A 20184-nucleotide genomic window follows, 5' to 3' on the forward strand; every position below is an offset into this window, starting at 1 on the left:
GGTGGTCCGGCCACCTCAAATGCACCCAATCCGCATTTTTTTTTTTTTTGGCCAAGGGGGTGGTCCGGGGGTGGTTCGACCACCCCCAGATCGGCCAGGGGTGGCTCCAGCCACCCCCCGTGGCCAAAAATGGGGTGGTCCGGCCACCCCACTTTGGCCAAGGGGTGGCTGGAACCACCCCGATATTCTCCTCTTTTGTTTTTTTAATTTTATATTAAAAAAAAAAAAATCAGTTGTAATTATCGGTTGGTTGGCAAGTGAATAAGATAAGGATTATTTTTGAAATGTGTGTATTTTTTTTTTGTCTGAAATCCTGATTACACAGTGCCAGCACTGTAGCTGGAACAGTACCGTTCCAGCTACAGTGCTGGCCCGTTCCGTTCGCAAACAGAGCCCCCAAGACCCACGGCACTGTTCCTCGACTAAAGGTCTTTGAATTTGATGCTGTTGCCCACCTGCAGCATGTTTGTATAGGAGAACCCAATTGTCCGTAAAAGACAAATATGCCCATATAGCAAAATTTGGGTATATTTTTGTGTGGGTGTTTTGAAGGGACAAAATAGGAATTGTTTACAATGATAAAGGGGGTAAAATATGAAATATTGACAATAAACCCATAACTGTCAGCATGCAGCAGTCTGCTTTTCTTCACTGTCTTTGGTGCCCATTCCAAGCTACAGTGCTGTGGGTTGGTGAACAGTGCGAAGAGGTTTGCCAAACACCCTCCTAGACACATGTGCTTAGGGACTTACATGGTGTGTTTGGCAAATGAGTGGGCCGGACCAGACCCAAAGACCCACAAATTTTATTTCAAAATAAACTCAAACATTTTTACTTTTTACATCACATCAATCACTTTTTATTATTATTCAAATAAAAAAATCACTATTTTTTTTCTTCACTTTTTTATACAAAACATTCTTACTTTTTTTTTTTTTCTCACATCAATCGAATCTGCTACAATTCCGGTCCACTTCTTTTTTCAAGCCTTTTGCCAAACACACCCACAGTGATTCAAGGGCCATTTGTTGTTATCCCTCAATTCTTCCGCTCTGAATTAACTACTATATTTAATTATTTTTGGGAGTGTTACATTGAAAGAACGACACTTATGAGAATTTGCCACATTCCAGCCTAAACCCTTGACGTCTAATTTTTATTTTTATTTTTCTATAGCTGACTCACTTGCCTTACTTGTGCGGTCATATAAAGAAGGTGAAAAGCACAAGTATGAGATATGCACATTATTTCTATTATCATATTCTCGATTCCCACCCTTTTAAAAATTACCCTATTTACTTAGGTATTAGAGTGCCCACCATCCGATAAGTCACCCACGTTTGCTTTGTTTTGCAAGTATTTGTATGAACGAAAACCTTATGCACCATACTTGAATGTGTAAACTTTATAATTAGGGGTGAAAAGACGGTTACAGTTAGTAATTATTGGCTAAAACCCCTAACCGTAATCGCCTAAGCGGTTAGTAAAATTCTAATTGGTGGTTAGTGGTTAGTAACTCTAATAACCACTAACCGCTTCTTTAAAAAAAAAAATATATATATATATATATATTTAAAAAAAACAAAACAAAACAAAATAATATCGTTTCTATGGTAATACGATAATTTCATATTACATACGACATCGTTTCTAGATTTTTATATATATTTTAAATTTTAAATTTAAACACAAAATTTCATGTATATATATATATGGTTAGTAGTTTTGAAAAAACCTAAAACCGGTAACTGTAATTGCCAACGCGGTTAGTGGTTTTTTCTAACCACTTTCAAAAGCGGTTAGCTGATAATAACCGCCAGCCTTTTCACCCATTTTTGGTTTGAATAGGTAAACCCCTTCTCATTCCATAAAAGATTCAGAGCATAAAACTCTTACATCACAGAGCATAAAGCTCTTAAGAACATAGGCAAAAACTATGTGATTACAAAGTCGTAGATACATTGAAAAATCTAACAATCAAATCATATCCATGATCTTCGATTTCACCAATGTACAAACTTCATTTTGGCATAGATGTGCTCCTGGCATACTAGATATAAGACATGGGTTGATCATATCTCTACAACAAAAGTTTTTATTTAACTATTCATGAGAGATAAACCCTCACACCAAAAATTACCCGTCCCCAACTCGAAAGCCGGAACAACATAAACAAACAAAAACAAAAAACCACAAATAGTAGTGGCAGGCTCACACAAAAGCGCTTGAGATTCACCCAATCCACGCATCCGACGCGTTCTAACCACAACTGTCGCGTGCTGACTAGAGGAAAAACGTATGTTGTCTACAAGACTCGTTGGCGCTCGGGAAGAATGTGTAATGACACGTATAGGATGTGGACCGGCGGCGAAAACATAGATCTGCTTCGAAAAAAGTTGATCTAAGAACCCTTGTAGAAACCAACAAAGCCAAAAGATCGGGGAGGACGACGAACGGCAAGGTGGAGTAGGCGGCCAAAGCGGTGGAGGAGGTTAGATGCTGCTGTTGGAGTCTAAACAAAATTTAAAACAAATCACACTGGAAGGGGGCCGCCTTTTCACCCCTATTTATAATGCAATAGAAGACCAAGTGTTATTGTTTTTATTTATTTTTTTATTTTGAAGGGAAATCATTCCGATCTCATTAATAGAAGAAGGATCATGAGTATAAAGCTTTTACATCGTAGAGCATAAAGATCTGAGAAAATTATAGCCAAAGCTATGAGGTTACAACATCATAAATACATTCATAACAATATTACATTCAAGTCCAATCTATGACATCAAAATCCATTAACCTATGATTAATCTTCAGTTGTAAAAACAAGTCTGCTCCAGACAGACAAACCGATACATAGGTAGCAACATCCATCCTCCTAGACTCGCAAGCTAGGAAATTATTCACATCCTCAATCAAAATGCCAGGATCACAAAATACAACGAAAAAACAAGAAAAATAAAGCAAAGACACAAAAGGCCACAAAACACCGCCAGAGGAAGGCTACCGAAGGATTCTGGCCAGAGGGCAATGCGCAGTCGAGTGCCTATAATGATCGGTCGTGGGTTGCCGAAATCATAAGCGGCAGGAGCCGTTGGAAGCGGGCGAGGCCAGAGTGCGCGGTGGATGGGCGCGTGTCGAGGTGGGTTCAACAAAGGGACGTAAATCGAGTTTTGAATAGTTCGATCCATGAGCCTCATCAACCCTAGAATAAGACAAGGTAGAAATAGTGGACGGCACACTCGTCCCGGTGGAGCTTGAGCCTGTAAAACAAAAGAAAGTAAACAAAAATGGGGGAAGAGTCGGAGAAAGGGGGGAAGGAAGGGAGAGGGTGTGCAGCGCTAGCTAGGGTATGTGTTTGACAAGTGTTATTGTTAGCACATATTGTTAAACCAATTATTATTATTATTATTATTATTATTATTATTGTACAATTAAAGATATCAATTTAAGAAGAGTGTTATTTTTAGTTGCTTTGCTTTTCCTAAACTAAATAATCACAAAATATCATATATTACTTTTCTTGTGTTAAGTAATTATAAAAAGGAAAGAATCCTAAAATGGGAAGCCCAACTCAAGAAGTCATGCCATCTACATGATGTATTCATTGCCAACGGTAACAATTTTGTTTATCGAGCTCCATTTTTGATGCAAGCCACTGCCAGGGAGATGAGTCAAATTGAAAGCTCCTAGCCACATGCCGCGCTGTGCCCCCACACGTATAAGGAAACCTGAGCCAGCAAGTTAACTCACCCCCCCAAAAATACTAAAGGACCTTCTACCCAACCGAATACAACCCTCAATCCGACCCGTCTTCAATATCTATATTCCTCGCTCTCTCTCTCTCTCTCTGCTTCGAACAGTTGCGGAGCGGAGAAATTTGTGGCGGAACCACCGAAAAGCGAGGGCACAATGTCTCTGCGGCCGAGCAGCACGCGCACGGAGGTGCGGAAGAAGGCGTACAAGACGGGGGTGGACGCGGAAGAGGCTCGGAGGAGGAGAGAGGACAATCTGGTGGAGATCAGGAAGAGCAAGCGCGAGGACAATCTCTTGAAGAAGCGGAGAGAAGGCCTCCTCGGCCTTAACTCCCAACCCATTCAGCAGCTCGCCGATGCGTCCCAAAACGCCGCCGCTTTGGAAAAGCGGGTATTGCTCCTTTTATTACATATTTATTTATTTTTTAAATTGTTATGCTGAATCTGTGCAGTTTTGGGTTTATTATTTGATGGCTTTTTTTGTGGGATTTATTTTTTATCTGAAACTTTTACTTTGATGAAAGTTTTAATATTGGGTTGATTGATTGATTGATTGATTTATTTTGTTTTTAAATTTTTGTGGATTTGGTTTGTGGTTTGTTTGGTTGATTAGAAAATGTAGGAAAATGGGAGGAATTTGGATTTTGAAGCTTAGGGGTTAGGATTTTGGTGGTTTGGGAGATGAGAAAACTTATATATTGGTCTAGATAGGTTCATCGTTTTGATTGATGGCTTTTTGGGTTTTCTTGTTTTCTATGTTTGGTTGCTGAGAAATGTAAGATCAGAAGTTGGATTCTTTGGTTTCTCGCTGTTGGAGATAAGAGAAAACTTGAATTTCAAGTCAACTGCCAAAGACACAACAAATTGGTTTATGGTTTTTCTGACGCAACCTTGTTTGTTGGAATTATCTGAAATTGTGATGGGTTATTGATGAAATGTAGGATAGAAGAAGATTAATAGGTCTTGAATCTTAGGTGTTTTAATTTTTTGGACCACCCAAAACATGAGCTGCCTAAATCTGAGTTTGATGAGCATTCAATCATATAAACCTTCAGTATATTTTCATTATCAGAATCATCTTTGTGGATGTTAAGTGTAACGCCCCATTGACGAGATTAATTCAGAAACTGAATCTTCAATGTTCTATTCAATGCTATCTGTTTTGATAATTAGGCTTTGATGTTTGATTTTTATGTGTGTTGGTGTTGTTGCACTGTTCTTTAACAGCTAGAAAGTATTCCTGTGATGGTACAAGGAGTATGGTCTGATGATCCTGCTTCACAGTTGGAAGCCACTACTCAGTTTAGAAAGCTATTATCAATAGGTATGGATGAAGTTCCCAGCTTATCTTTTTAAGGGAATCTCCCTGGATATTGTTAACTGTTAATATGCATTTCTGAATTTTTATGTAGAGCGCAGCCCTCCAATTGATGAGGTAATCAAGGCAGGTGTGGTTCCTCGGTTTGTGGAGTTTCTGGGAAGGCATGATCTGCCCCAACTGCAAGTAGGGACTCGTTATAGCTTTAAGTTTCTATGCAAGCGAAATTGTTGGTACGAGATTTCAATATGATGCCAAGACTGACTTTGCTTTTACGCGCAGTTTGAAGCTGCATGGGCTTTGACCAATGTTGCATCTGGAACATCAGAGCATACACGAGTGGTAATTGAGCATGGTGCCGTCCCCATGTTTGTGCAACTTCTTAGCTCTGCTAGTGATGATGTCAGAGAGCAGGTTGCTTCACTTCTTTTGTTTTATAAATTTCAGGAAGTCATCTGCTTGACTTTTCTGTTTATGCTTTTTTGTTTTCTAATTTTCAGAGCTTTTTTCCCTATCAAAATAACTCTGCCCCTCTATATCTCTGATTTTTTATGCATGCTCAGCTTTGGATTTTCATACTTCTATATTCATTCTAAATTCCAAATAATTCCTAGCTTAATTATCTCCCATCTGATATGTTTTCTTTTTTGATTTCATTCCTAATATTTTTGCAATCCCCACTTTCTTGTGTCTTGAACAGGCGGTATGGGCTTTAGGTAATGTTGCTGGTGATTCTCCAAGTTGTAGGGATCTTGTTCTTGGTCATGGTGCACTTGTGCCGTTACTATCTCAGTTAAATGAACACTCAAAATTGTCCATGTTGAGGAATGCTACATGGACTCTATCTAACTTCTGTCGTGGCAAGCCACCAACGCCATTTGAGCAGGTGAGAATTCATCCTTGTAATTTCACTCTTTAGTCACTGTGCCATGTGGATGAAGTATAATATATTTTCAATGTTGACTTGAATCCTTCCCGAGTGCAACATATGCTGATAAATTATTGTGATGATAAAAACTGTCCTTGGCTATGTCAGGTGAAGCCTGCCTTACCAGTTCTCCGGAAACTTATTCACCTGAATGATGAAGAAGTTCTGACTGATGCTTGCTGGGCCCTATCTTATCTTTCAGATGGCCCGAATGATAAAATTCAGGCTGTTATTGAAGCAGGTGTCTGCCCACGACTTGTGGAGCTTCTGCTGTAAGTTCCTGTGCTCTCTACAAATCTCTCGAGTATACGGCACTGACCTCCATATATTCTAGCATGGTTGTTTGGCATTTTCTGCTTTATGATGCTTCAAGAACATATACCTCCATCTATGTTTTGTGTGTGTGTATGTTGTATTCTGTTGCTCTTCTTTATAGTTGTGTTGTATTTTACTGACTAAATTTTGTTTGTTTGTTTGTTTTTTTCTTTTTTAAGTCATCCTTCGCCCACAGTTCTTATACCTGCTCTTCGGACTGTGGGAAACATTGTTACGGGTGATGATGCACAGACACAGGTATTGACAATAATTTGTACACCCGGTTTAAATTCTCACCATGTTGCTCATTGGTCAAGGTCATTATTGTTTTCTAACTGTTGGAGGTTTGTCCAATTGTGTACCATGTGCTTGATTTTTTTATGTTCTTAATTGAATTGCTTTTGATTTATCTCTAATATTTTGCACCTATGTTTTACATTTTATTGTAAATTGATTAGAAGTGACAAAGCCGTTACATTAAGGACACTTTTTTTGCATACATTAATTCAATTTTCTATCCTTGAAAGAGGATAATTAAGTTAATATCAATCTTTTTTTGATAAGCATGTATTAGAAGACTGTTAATTAATGTAGCTATCCATATTTGATTTTTTTACCCTCTCTCTCTTTCTCTCTCTCATGTGTGCATTTGAATGAAACTGCTGTCTTTTCTTCCCTATACATAGCAACAAATTGACCCCAATATGTATTTTTCAGTTTGTAATTGACAACCAAGTGCTCCCTTGTCTCTATCAACTTCTTACACAAAATCACAAAAAAAGCATCAAGAAAGAAGCTTGTTGGACGATCTCAAATATCACAGCTGGGAATAGAGGTCAAATACAGGTACATAATTCTCTTTATATATAGATGTAGCATGAAGATTCTCCGATGTGTCCAACTATATAAATAGGACCAACTAAATCCTCACTCATCATCGTTTGGTTGCATGATAATGTTGGCCAATTATCATTAGCACGAAAATTGATAACTGTGTTGTATTCTTGATTGAAACTATATTAAAATATACTCTCTTTGACCATTACCAGATAGTAAACGGAGTGGTGTTTTTCACTTCCTTTTTTGTTTGGCAGGGGAGTGCAAGGGAAGGATGCCCTGCCTACCCCATGCCTTAGACAAATAAGGTTTCATCTTGTTTGTAGTGGACTAATTTCTTATATGGAAGCTATATAATTTGCTGCTTCATCAAATGTGCTGTCTTGACTCTTTATTCCTCATCCTTGATTGCTTATTTTGGTTTCTTGTCCCCCCCCCCTCCCTTTTTTTTCTTTAAATTTTTCTCAAACATTGTGGAAGATTGTTTTTCTTGATGATTTGCTTATTGGCTGCTCTTTCATGTTTGCATGGGAAGAGAATCACACAACAAATAACAAATAACAAATAACAAATAACAATAAAATGTGAAATAACAAACTCTCCATCTCTCAGTCACACAACCAAGGTCATAGGCTAGGCCATCCACTTACGCTGGTGTCCATACATGTGTGATCGGTGGTCTGTGTCTGGTGTTCGCACAAACACTCCCGGGGTGGGAAAACCCGGTCGAGTGTGGCTCCTAGCAGTTTTGGTAGTACTCCAATAGGTCAAGATCAAGTTGTTGCAACGTGTCTCTAGTGATCCGTTTGTGTTTAAACAACTTGCTCATCCAAAATAGCATCAATATGCAAGTCATGAACGCTCTTGCCCCTTATTGAAAAAACTAAAGTGCCAACCAGCAATCAAACTACTCATATGCAAATGCTTTGTCTGACTCAGAAACCCTAGCAATAGGTCAAGATCAAGTTGTTGCAACGTGTCTCTAGTGATCCGTTTGTGTTTAAACAACTTGCTCATCCAAAATAGAATCAATATGCAAGTCATGAACGCTCTGCCCCTTATTGAAAAAACTAAAGTGCCAACCAGCAATCAAACTACTCATATGCAAATGCTTTGTCTGACTCAGAAAGCCTAGCATGCAGAGACATCGAGAGAAGGTCTAAAGGTTTCCTAGGCTTATCGCCACAAACAACTTCAAATGGACTCACGCCTATTGACAGAGCAAATTGAGCTGTAGGGAGAATCAAATCACCAGACATTATAGAAGATTTCCTAGACTACAATTGACCCCTTCTGTTTGGCCATCTGTCTAGGGATTTTAGATGAGGAAGAACTTCAATTTCGTACCAACCAGTGCCATAGGGTTTTCTAGAAATAAGTCATAAGCCTAACATCCGTATCAAACACTATGCTCTTGGGAAGACCATATAATTTGACAACCTCATTGAAATAGAGCTTTGAAACTTTAGAAGTTTTTGTAGTCTTGGTGTACAGAATGAAGTGGGCCATCTTGGTAAAGCGGTCCGCTACCACAAAGATGGAATCGTGTTTCTTTAAGGTATGTGGAAACCCAAGCACAACGTTCATATTGACATCTTGCCAAGGGTAGTCCGACACAAGGAGGGGAGTGTAGAGGCCAATGTTTTGCTTTCTGTGCTTGCCCAACTGGCATGTTTGACATTGACCAATCAGCTTGGCAATGTCTCTGCTCCACTTCTTCTATAGTCTTATCACACCCAAAGTGTCCTGAATGGCCACCCGGGTGATTCCCAAATTAGGAAATCTCGCACTAATGTCTGTGGGATGCAAAGCTTGTTGGCTTGGAATAAATATCCATCTTGAAGGTAATAGTTGTTTGCAATAGGGCGCTGTTCATCTCTTATGGCTATATATACCTCTCCAAAATCAAGACATGATTCATAATCCTCTTTGAGTCTTTCAAACCCTGTAACCTTAACACTCATCATGGAGAGCAAAGTTACTCGATGACCAAGTGCATTGGCCACCTTGTTCTCAACTCCTGACCTATGCTCCAACACAAATGAGTAGCCTTGCAAGAACTCGACCCAACAACCATGCCTATGATTGAGTTTCTCTTGGGAATTGAGGTAGTGTAGGGCTTCATAGTCAAAGTATATAGGACAAACTGTTGCGGTAGTACATAATGGTGCCAGTGGTGTAAGGCTTGCACTACTACTGCATAAAACTCTTTATCATAAGTTTATGTACTTTGTTTAACCTCATTTAGTTTTTCATTAAAATAGGCTATCGGGTGACGCTCCTGGCTAATTACTTCACTATGCCAATACCCGACGCATCACACTCTACTTTGAATACTTTCGTGAAGTCTGGGAGTCATATGATCGAGGCTTCAATCATTTTTTTCATCTCCCCAAACGCTTTAGTTGTAGCGTTTGTCCACTTGAATTCACCTTGCTTCATGCTGTCCGTGATGGGAGACAATGGTGCTAAACCCTTTAATCAATCGACGATTAAAGGTAGTGAGCCTGTGAAAATTGCGAATGTATGGATATTCTTGGCTCAGGCCAGTCTACGATTGCCTGAATTTTCTGTGGGTTAGCAGATATTCCCTCATAGGAAACTATGAACCCTTAAAAGATGACTCTATCGGTGAGGAAGCACTTCGTAGGGTTGGCACAAATGCTTTCTTTTCTCAGGCTGGCACAAACTTGAGTGAGGTGGTCCAAATATTGCTCCTTTAACTTGCTGTATATGAGGATGGTATTGAAGTACATGATGAGGACTTTATCCATGTAAGGCCTTAGCACTTGTGTCATCACTCTCATAAAGGTACTCAGAGCGCTTGAGAGGCCAAACTGGCATGATAAACCATTCATATAAACCATCCTTCATCTTGAAGGAGATCTTCCACTCATCTCTGGGATGGATTCTGATTTGATGGTGTTTGACGTCGGTGTCCATACACGTGTGATTAGTGGCTTGTGTTCGGAGTCCATATCATTTGCCCAACAAAACCATTCTACAGATTGGCTATAAATGTGGACCGTTGTGGGTTTGCATGTGCTTCTCATCCTATAGACAAGAAGGTTTAAGAGAACTGGTGTTCGGTTCTTTACAAGGATGCTAGGATGCTAGATGAATGTACATTTTTTAAGTCTAACGCGCCAATTATGTTGTAACATTGACTCTGGATAGCAAATGAAACCTTTCTCCTGGTAAATGACTTGCTCAAAAATAATCATTGCTTTGAGAATTTTACTTGTTGAACTCCTTAAACTTATTATTGGTTATAATTCTGTGTTACAGGCTGTTATTGAGGCCAATATCATTCTCCCTCTTGTACATCTTCTCCAACATGCTGAGTTTGACATCAAGAAGGAGGCCGCATGGGCTATATCGAATGCCACCTCTGGGGGATCTCATGAACAGATTCAGTATGCTTTACTCTCACACTAGCCCTTTGTGGCTTACGTATATGCCTGTGATAACGCACATGGATACCTAGATACCTGTGTTACTGGTGCCTTTATTTGTGGTTCATTTTATGTTCTTTTCCATAAACCTTTTCACACTGCTCCCGTCTTCCTTTTTTGGCTAATCTAAATCATACGAATACCAATATCATATACTCCTTGTCATGAGGCTCAGCTTCTCTAAAACAAATGTCTAAATGGTTAATGCTTGTTCAAGGTAATTTTTTGGTTCTAAAACAAACAAACTTTCTGGTTCTAATCTTCTTGCAGTGGGCAAGAAAACTGATTCATTTCACTTCATGTTTTAAATTCATTTGATATTTTTGCAATATTATGCATTAGACAAAGCCTTGCACTTACACGCATGATCAATGTTTTTGTAGATTCCTGGTCAACCAAGGTTGCATTAAGCCGCTATGTGATCTTCTTCTCTGTCCAGACCCAAGGATCGTGACAGTGTGCCTAGAAGGGCTTGAGAACATTCTGAAGGTGGGTGAGGCTGACAAAGAAATGGGAATGCATGAAGGAATAAACGTTTATGCGCAATTGATTGATGAAAGTGATGGGTTGGAAAAGATTGAGAATCTGCAGAGCCATGACAACAATGAAATTTATGAGAAGGCTGTGAAGATCTTGGAGAGATACTGGGCCGAGGAAGAAGAAGAAGAGCAGAACCTCCAGGAGAATGGGAATGGAAATCAGCAAGTTTTTAGTTTTGGAACAAACCAGCCCAGCCTCCCCCCTGGCGGCTTCAAATTTGGCTAAATTGGCAGAGTTTAGGATTCTGTTTTCTAGCCTTGTAGGCTTCCTTCCTTAATTTCCTTGTTTCAGTGAAATTATCAAACTTCTTTTGTATTTCCTTTATTACCAAGGGTCAGGGGTTTTTGGTCTGGCACATAGGTTATTTATTTGTCTATGAAATTTGGTACAAGTGTTACAGCTTCTCAACTTGCGGGTTTCCATCTTGATGTGTATTTCTATACATGATAGCTTAAAAGTTGTCATTGTGGTTCCTTTTACTTGAAATCACTTTTCTACTTCTTAGCTTTTGTGTCTGTGTTTGTGATTCTTGGATTATATTTATTAGTGAGTTGAGAGTTCAGCGAGTCTTTGAAGGTTTTTTTTTTAACAAACATAATTTTAGGTTATGTTTGGTAGGGAGAATGATTCTATTAGATAAAAAGAATAGCTTTTATTGAAAATAGAAAACGGAATAAAATGGTTAATGCTTAAAAGAATACACATACTCTAATTACTCGAGTAGCCATTTCTATGATCCATGAGTGAATGATTATTACCTTAATTTAAGGAAGAGAGAATGATTATTACCTTAATTTAAGGAAAATAAGTGCTAGAGAGCCAGACAAATGAACCCAAAAATTTTTTTAAATTAAAAAAAATGCAACTCTCTCTCCCTTTTTTGCCATTTATGTTTGTTACGTCAGTTTGAAAATTTTTTTAAGCTCATTTGTTTAACTCTCTAGTACTTCTCTTTAGTCTTTAATGAATAATCTGTCCTATTTTATTCTATTTTGTTAATAAAATTTATTTGTTTAATGGAATATCTATTTCACATGCCAAACGTAATGTAATGTAAAAATTACACTTTTATTTTATTTTTATTACGTAGCATCTTCAATCCGTCATGGTTAAAAATAAGCATAAAAATTAGATGAAAATGTGGTTTTCAAGCATTTTCATAAATAAATAATAATAAAAAAAAGGCAGCGGCTATTATTAGACTTAATGACCAAAAAGTCCCCAAGCTTATTTATTGCAAGCACTACCTCACCTTCTTCCTCTACAAGTACAATCTGCAACTCAAAAAGCTCCATAGAAACCCTAGCAATGGCAGAGCCCAAAGCCCAAGCCCAAGACGAAGAGCGGTATGGCGTCCTCCTCTACTACAAGTACATCGAAATCCCCGACCTCGACGAACTTGTCGCCTTCTACGAGTCCAACTGCAATTCCCTCGGCCTCCTCGGCCGTGTCCGCCTCTCTCCTAACGGCGTCAACGTCACCGTAGGCCCCACTACCCCACTTCACTTTCCGTTTGTTTCTCGAGAGAATGCAAAAGATTCAATTTTTTCAGGTCTCATTTTTTCTTTTCAAAATGGTGATGTGTGTGAAATAGGTTGGCGGGAAGTTATCGTTATTGGAGAAACACGTCGCTGCTGTGAGGTCAAATAGTTTGTTTGAAGGGACTGACTTCAAGCTCGCGGCTTGTGATCGCCCACTGAATGACAAGGTTGCAGAGGAATGTGGATTCAATGCGCTTTCCATTCGAGTCGTCAAGGTGATTATGATTCCCTTTTTCTTTTTTTCTTTTTTTTTTTTTTTTTTTTTAATTTTTATGGTGCTTATAGTTTGAGCACGCTTGCGGTCTTCTTCATATGCACCCTGTGGTGAGGTTTCTCCTCTTGGTGTTAGAATCGCTTATTATCTTTCTAAAGATAAAAATCGAAGACCAAATTTGTATGCATGAACTTCTTTTCATAGTTCACTTGTGCTTTTTTTAAGAAACTTAGCTTTGACTGATTTACTTGTGATTTTATTAGTTTTAAAGTCTAAGATTGATAATTCTTGTGTTCATTATGTCATGGAATATATGCAATAGATGGCTATATGCTTCTAATTATGTTGGTAGATTTGCTTGCTGGTAAGTAATTGTGAAGGAGGGGAGTATGGGTTTTGTCAAGACTAATATCATGACTCTTTGGTGTTTCAGGGTTTTGTCATGTTATTTTATTATTTTTTATGTTAGTATTTTGATACTAATTTTTGACCTTTTCTTCTAGATATAAACTTGAGTATCGTGACTTATCAATAATCTGATTCATGTTTTCTACATTAAGTCACAATATTCTGTTATTGCATTTCCTCCAACCATTTAATAATATAACTTTACCTTGTTATCAGGAACTGGTTACTCTTAGTTCTCACCCATTGTTAAAGTCACCTGAAATTTCAAACGCTGGGATTCATCTGTCTGCAGTTGAATTTCATTCTGCTCTTCAGAGTGCTGGTAATTTCTTTTTCCCGTCATAATCTCATCATGACTGGCTGCGATTTGCACCGACTGCCATGAAACAGTTTTTGGTTATGTTTTCTCCTTTAATATATAGGTAGAATTCGTTTTTTTGTTTTTTGTTTTGTTTTGTTTTGTTTTTTTTGGTTTGTTCAGTTGATACTGTTATAGAGGACCTAATTGGAAATTGTAGTGATCAGCTTTAAATTTTGTATATGTTTTCCAGGGCAAGGGCAATTTTCAGAGAAAGATAGTCCAGCATACAATGGAGGACTTGTTCTATTAGATGCAAGAAATTTATATGAGACAAGAATTGGGAAGTTCAACGCACCAAATGTGGAAACTTTGGATCCGGGAATCAGGCAGTATAGTGATCTGCCCTCATGGATAGATGATAACTCTGAGCAATTGAAAGGGAAACGTGTTCTTATGTAAGCGCTCCTTTGGAACTTAAAATTCTGCCAACTGTTCGTGCTACTTACTTTTTGTTTATCTTGCTGCACAACTGTAGCAATATTATCATAAGAATGAATTGTTATCTAACTGATTTTTCAAGAAATTTGTTTGGTCTACTTAGCTGTGTAAGAGATTTTTGGATTTTTTCCCCCCCTGCTGCAAATCGTGTCGATATATATTGTTTTTTTTTTCCTAGCTGAAGATGATACTTGTACTTCAGCCTTTATTAGAGACTTAAGATGGGAAAATAGGATGTATGTGTCTTATCTCTAGCTATGCGTGGAGCCTGTTTAGGGAGAAGAGGAAGAACACAAATCTAGAAAATCCAAAAAAATTAGAAAACGAGAACTATTGAGAGCAACCATCCAGGCATCCACCCACGAAGAGTAATGCTACACAATCTTTCACTCCCACACTCCCCAATGTGGCTTTTAAAATTACCATTGAATTTGGGATGGATCATTAATGGATTTTGATCCAATGGTGATTTTAAAAGCCACGTTAATAAGTATGGAAGTAGGTGTGTGTAGCATTACTCATCCAAAAAGAGTGTCTTGTACTATTTCTACCATAAATATGTGAAATATGGTGGTCATGTACAGGAGGCAATATTCAAGTGACTAGCTCATGTATTTTTAATTGTTTATAAATTCAGTAATTGAGTCCAGGAGATTTTAGCTGTTTGAGAAAGGATTAATAATAATGATTTCAGTGCTGTTCATTTTTAATCCTTTTTATTTGAATTTCATGGGTTTTTACACTTTGTCAATTGCTTACTCCTTGATTGGAAAAGCAAGTGTAATTTAACTAGTTTTTGCTAATACACCTTGCTCAGAAGTGTAATTTAACTAGGAACTATCATGATAATTGTTTCCCCTTTTTTACTTTCTTTGTATATGGGCAAAACTTACATATAAGTCATTTCTCTTTTTCTACTTTTGCGATTCATGCTTCATTTTGACTCTTAATCTTTATTCTTGGTTTTTATTACAGGTACTGCACTGGAGGGATAAGGTGTGAGATGGCATCGGCATATATTAGGTCTAAAGGTTCTGGGTTTGAGAATGTGTTTCAGGTGAGCTCCTGTAGAGAAAGTTGCTCCCTAAAGAATTTTGTTACTACTTCTGTTGTTTTCTTTGAAAATTGTTTCTGAATCTGGGAAGTACACTTCAAGCTCTTTTTTAATCTCTCTCTCTCTCTCTCTCTCTCACACAATCAAACTAATAGCTTCTTAGTTTTATCGTTTCGACATGTTTTATGCCTTTTAGCATTTGTTATTTATGTATGTAGTTATGTATTAATTAAAATATCCCTGCCGTATGGTATCCACTCTCTTCAAGAATTCACATACTGCCATATCCATATTGTATCGTATGCATATCCCATCTTGGCATTGATGCTATCTAGTCCTGAAACATAGACTATTGTATGCTTATTTGACAAGCTCATTTAATAGTGAGGTATTTTTTTATTACCTTTCCAAAGTTTTGTCATGGCCTAGGGTATTTAAGCTTTCGTAGATGAGGAATTCATTACCATATTCGCTTAAGCAGTTGTGTTGTTTGGTTGTCATATTGTTATGCACTAAGATGTGTTTGTATTGGAGAGATCTGCTAGGACTCCAGAGATGATACAAACTGGGGAATACTTCTGTCTTCTGTTTGGTTGCCATTTACATAAAAATTCTATGTATGCTAATAAAAAAATGTACTTACCTTGATAATATGGGATAAGGTTATGGTTCTTGTCCATGATTGTAATGATTATATTTCTTGTGGTATGGGCTTCGTTGCAGTTATTTGGTGGGATACAGCGTTATTTAGAACAATTCCCAGATGGTGGATTTTTCGAAGGAAAGAATTTTGTTTTTGACCATCGGTATGACACCTTAGTCTTTCAATGCCTCTAATTATTTTAACAAATGTTAATATAGTATTATCATGTTAAGACCAAATTATAAGACAGCAAATTGGAATTTGCAAGTGTTACATATTCAAAATAGCTATTGGAAACCCCATTTCTTTGAACTATTAGTTTCCTTTTTCTCTGTCTCAACCTAAAAGAAATTTACTAGATCTTGGTCATGAGCTTAGGTTCCAGAGCAAAGAACTTTGTGGCATTTTTCGAGGGATACATCAATTCGAATGAGCAATATCAACTGAGGGATTTCGAGTATTTTTAATTATTTTAATCATCGCGATATATTTCGTTAGAATTGGACTTAAGGGCTATGATTTATGTGAGCGGGCTTAATAATTTTACCATCTTATAAATAGCAGTTGTGGCAGCCATGTAACTACCCTTGAATTTTATATTATCAATGAATTTGAAGTGCCTTAACCTAATTGTGGTCCCGACTGTGCATCAAGTATTTAAAACAACTGGGTTATATCCATCGGATGTCTTTATTATATGCAGTTTGACATATGCTAAGAAAGTACACTATGTTAATATGAGAATACCATGTTTCTAAAATAAAATTTTTGGATTTGTTTTGGCATTTTATGCATATTTATGTACATATATACATGTATTTCTTTGTTAAATGACATGTGGACCTGGTTCATTCTTCATTTGGTTCTTCAGGCTCTTTCTTAGATATAATTGATGTTCTCAACTTTAGAATGCTTGTAATTATCTATTTTTGTTCTCATTTTTCACTTTTCTTTTCTTCATTTGGGATATATTTCCTATGGATTGTATCCCCTTTTTGATGACCTTTATATAATTGTATTGATTTTAAAAAGTCAATGACATTTCCTCTTGGGAGCTTGAGTAAATTTACCAAGAAAAAAAGGGTAAATAACATGTCTAACCAATATTGCAATTAAGGCTTTCTTGATAGATATGTATCTAATATTTAACACTTAAAACTGGTGAAAATAACATGGATGATGCTGCAAACTTTGAAGTAATTCCTACCATTTTTGTTGGTGCTGGTAGGATAGCAGTTGGGAGCTCAGACGAGAGAACTATTTCTACCTGCCTTCTTTGTGGCTCTTCATTTGATGATTATTCTTCACGCTGCCGATGCGCCTATTGTAGGATGCTAGTTTTGGTCTGTGATAGTTGCAGGGTACAGGCAACTATCCTTTTCATGATTAGAAATTGGCTTGAGTGATTTTAGATTTAAATTTCTTTGTTTTGAATGATACTTGTGTGAAGTGAGATTGAAAACTTTTTGCAAATATATATATTTTTTTAAAGGAAAATATTGTAGAGTCCTTGTAGTTTGACCTTTTATCAAATCATTCCCTAAGGTTTAAAATGCATCAAATCAATCGTTAAGATATGCATTGTTATCAAATCAATCCATTAAATTTTTTTAAGGGTGAGCAACGACATGTAGGCTGATAACCATGTCATATCTAATCAAATTTTGACACGTGTATATGTGTTTGAGTCACGTATCATTTAAAAATTGACGCCTCAGGAAAAAGAAAGAAGAAAAAAAAAAGGAAAGAAAAAAAGAGAACAACCCCCAATGGCCTTTGGGAGTTGTTTGACCACCTCCTTTAGAGAGTGGGGGTGGGCAGCCACCGCCATTAGAGTTTGGGGGTGTTTTGGCCACATTCTACTGGGCATTTAGGTGTAGTTGAATCACCCTCAAAGACCATTGGGGTGATTTGGTCACTCCAAATGTGGGGTAGGGGCGGTTGAACCATCCCTAGTGGCCAAAGAGGTGGCCAATTCATCCCCTAAAGGCCATTGGGATGGTTCGACTACTCTCAAAGGAACCACCCCCAACCACCTCTCTCTCTCTCTCTCTCTCTCTCTATGTTTTGGCCACTCGCTACTGGGCATTTGGGGACAGCTGAACCATCCTCAAAGGCCACTGGGGGTGATCTGGCCACTCCAAATGTCAGGTAGGGACAGCTGAACTACTCACAGGGGCCAAAGAGGTGGCCAAACCTCCCCCTAATGGCCATTGGGGTGGTTCGGCCAACCCCCAAAGGAACCACCTCCAACCACCTCTCTCTCTCTCCTTTTCCCTTTTTTTTTTTTTTGTTTTTTATTGTTAGTTTTTCTAATGTGGCATTTTTTAAAATGATGGGGTGGTGCTAACTCAAACATATGTACACATGTCAAAATTTTATTGAATATGACATGGCTATAAGCCTACATGTCCTTGGTTACTGTTAAAAAATCTAATGGAGGGAGTGAGTTGATAACGGTGCATACTTTAAGGAGTGATTTGATAAAATGTCAAACCACATGGACCTCAACAATGTTTTTTTTTTTTTGACCTTTTTTTTTTTGACAAAAATTTATCCATTTTCTCCAATTGTCTGTTTGAAAATTTTTTCAAGTACTTAAAAAGTTGAAATTCTAGTTTTCATATTTTGTACTTTTGCTTCTGAATTTTGTTATCATGGTCTGCAGATTGAGGGTGCTCTATATGTTTGCGAGCTCTGCCTGAAACATGGCAAGGGTGTTGAGTCTGTGGCATCAAACGGAAACGGCAAAACTCAGGCGGAAGCATCAGTAGTTGAGCTTAAAACTGTTTTGTCAGATACCAAACTCTCATCTCAACTGGCTTGGAGTCATGGTAAGGTCTGTAATCTGCATCACTTCAAATGATCTTTCCTTCCCTTCTAGATAGAGTAAATTGATCTATATTACTGACTTTGTTGCTGGTAGTAACCGCTATCATACACACATTGACAGACCACATATACATATGGCCATATCTATTACTTTCAGAAACAGTTCCTTAGTTGGGTGAATCAGATACACTAGTATTGTTGTTTAACAACTGTAAAATGGAATTTGTTTTTTTGGTAAATGTTTTCCTTTTTGTTAATGGTTGATTGACAAATATTTCATTGAGTACTGGCTTTCGTGACTTGCCAAGAGTTGAAAGTTCCATGTTTTGCCCCCATTTTCTTGTTCCCAACATCATAATAAATGTGATTTCACAGATAACAGGTCTCCAAGAAAACTCAGAATCTTATGCCTGCATGGGTTTCGGCAGAATGCCTCCAGTTTTAAAGGAAGAACTGCATCATTAGCCAAAAAACTCAAAAACATTGCTGAGCTAGTTTTTGTTGATGCACCACATGAACTACCATACATTTACCAACCCTGCTTCACAGGGTCACATGGAGATTGCACATCACCTTCACTACACCAAATCCGTCCTCCACTGACTGAGAATTGTAAGAAAAAGTTTGCATGGTTAGTAGCACCTGATTTCAGTGGAACGAGTGGAGCTGATTGGAAAATCGCAGATGGTCCGTTTGATCCTTTCCAGTACCAGCAGCAAACCGGTGGCTTTGATGTATCACTGGCATATTTGAAGGCTGTGTTCTCTCAGGAAGGGCCATTTGATGGGATCCTGGGATTTTCTCAGGGAGCCGCAATGGCTGCTTTAGTCTCTGCACAACTAGAAAGGCTAAAAGGTGAAATGGATTTTAGATTTGTGATTTTGTGCTCTGGGTTTGCTCTTAAATTATCCGAGTTCGAGCATCAATCGATCAACTGCCCTTCGCTTCACATTTTCGGCAGTGACCACGGTGAGGACAGGCAGATTGCAAACCAAGCTAGCAGGGACCTTGCTTCTTTATTTGATGATGGTTGCTGTGGGATAATTGAACATGACTCTGGTCATATAATTCCTACTCGGTCTCCCTATATCGATGAGATTAAAAATTTTCTTCAACGTTTCCTATGACGGAATTAAAAACCTATTGGCAAAGTTCGGTGATTAGAAAGCAATCTAGCTAGAAGCATTCTCAATTATCATCTTAATATCTGGGACTGTTGAGTTCAGAAGGCAAGGAAATGGTTCATTAGCATTTGAAGATTCATAATACATGAAGGTGCTATAAAGTTGCCAGAATTTAAATAGAGATTAGATCTTGAAATCCTGTTAACAGCAACTTTGTGAGTCACAGGAGATGGATTTCATGATTGCATGGGACATCTATTAGCCAGATAAATTCCCTTCAAATTCATTTGAACTCTGTATGCTCTAGAAGAGTGTGAATGTGTGCCTTGGATTTTCTTTCTAATTGAACCCCTTTGCTGGGTGCTACTTAAACAATTAAGCTGGTTGTTTTCACAAGAAACGTATTATTACTTTGAAGTTGTGA

At 37.9% G+C, this 20184-nt stretch overlaps 2 protein-coding genes across 3 annotated transcripts; both read left to right on the forward strand.

The window, feature by feature from the left end:
• Positions 1–3635: 3635 nt before the first annotated feature.
• On the forward strand, positions 3636–11649 carry LOC132170355 (importin subunit alpha-4). The gene is made up of 10 exons (XM_059581306.1): positions 3636–4143; positions 4980–5076; positions 5165–5256; positions 5353–5484; positions 5771–5956; positions 6107–6270; positions 6493–6571; positions 7031–7159; positions 10439–10566; positions 10989–11649. Exons 1-10 carry the CDS (start codon positions 3910–3912, stop codon positions 11368–11370), a joined length of 1623 nt encoding a protein of 540 aa, XP_059437289.1. The 5' UTR covers positions 3636–3909; the 3' UTR covers positions 11371–11649.
• A 749-nt stretch (positions 11650–12398) lies between these two features.
• LOC132172537 (rhodanese-like domain-containing protein 6) lies at positions 12399–20177 on the forward strand. Of its 2 annotated transcripts, XM_059584049.1 has the most exons (9): positions 12399–12627; positions 12740–12901; positions 13525–13630; positions 13860–14064; positions 15083–15164; positions 15885–15967; positions 17033–17165; positions 18473–18638; positions 19012–20177. In XM_059584049.1, the coding sequence occupies exons 1-9, from the start codon at positions 12454–12456 to the stop codon at positions 19761–19763; spliced, it is 1863 nt and encodes a 620-aa protein (XP_059440032.1). In that variant the 5' UTR covers positions 12399–12453; the 3' UTR covers positions 19764–20177. The 2 variants fall into 2 exon arrangements, with proteins under 2 accessions (XP_059440032.1, XP_059440033.1); XM_059584050.1 differs by lacking the exons at positions 15885–15967; positions 17033–17165.
• The last annotated feature ends 7 nt before the right edge of the window (positions 20178–20184 follow it).

This window comes from Corylus avellana, chromosome ca2, assembly GCF_901000735.1.
Source record: "Corylus avellana chromosome ca2, CavTom2PMs-1.0".
NCBI classification, from domain to species: Eukaryota; Viridiplantae; Streptophyta; class Magnoliopsida; order Fagales; family Betulaceae; genus Corylus; species Corylus avellana.

Excerpts from the sequence above, each read along its gene's own strand:
- LOC132172537 (XM_059584049.1), top strand. The coding sequence starts at position 12,454 with ATGGCAGAGCCCAAAGCCCAAGCCCAAGACGAAGAGCGGTATGGCGTC. Across the intron at positions 12,902-13,524 it reads TTTCCATTCGAGTCGTCAAG|GAACTGGTTACTCTTAGTTC; the intron begins GTGATTATGATT and ends CCTTGTTATCAG. Across the intron at positions 13,631-13,859 it reads TTCTGCTCTTCAGAGTGCTG|GGCAAGGGCAATTTTCAGAG; the intron begins GTAATTTCTTTT and ends TATGTTTTCCAG.
- LOC132170355 (XM_059581306.1), top strand. The coding sequence starts at position 3,910 with ATGTCTCTGCGGCCGAGCAGCACGCGCACGGAGGTGCGGAAGAAGGCG. Across the intron at positions 5,077-5,164 it reads TAGAAAGCTATTATCAATAG|AGCGCAGCCCTCCAATTGAT; the intron begins GTATGGATGAAG and ends ATTTTTATGTAG. Across the intron at positions 5,485-5,770 it reads GTGATGATGTCAGAGAGCAG|GCGGTATGGGCTTTAGGTAA; the intron begins GTTGCTTCACTT and ends TGTCTTGAACAG.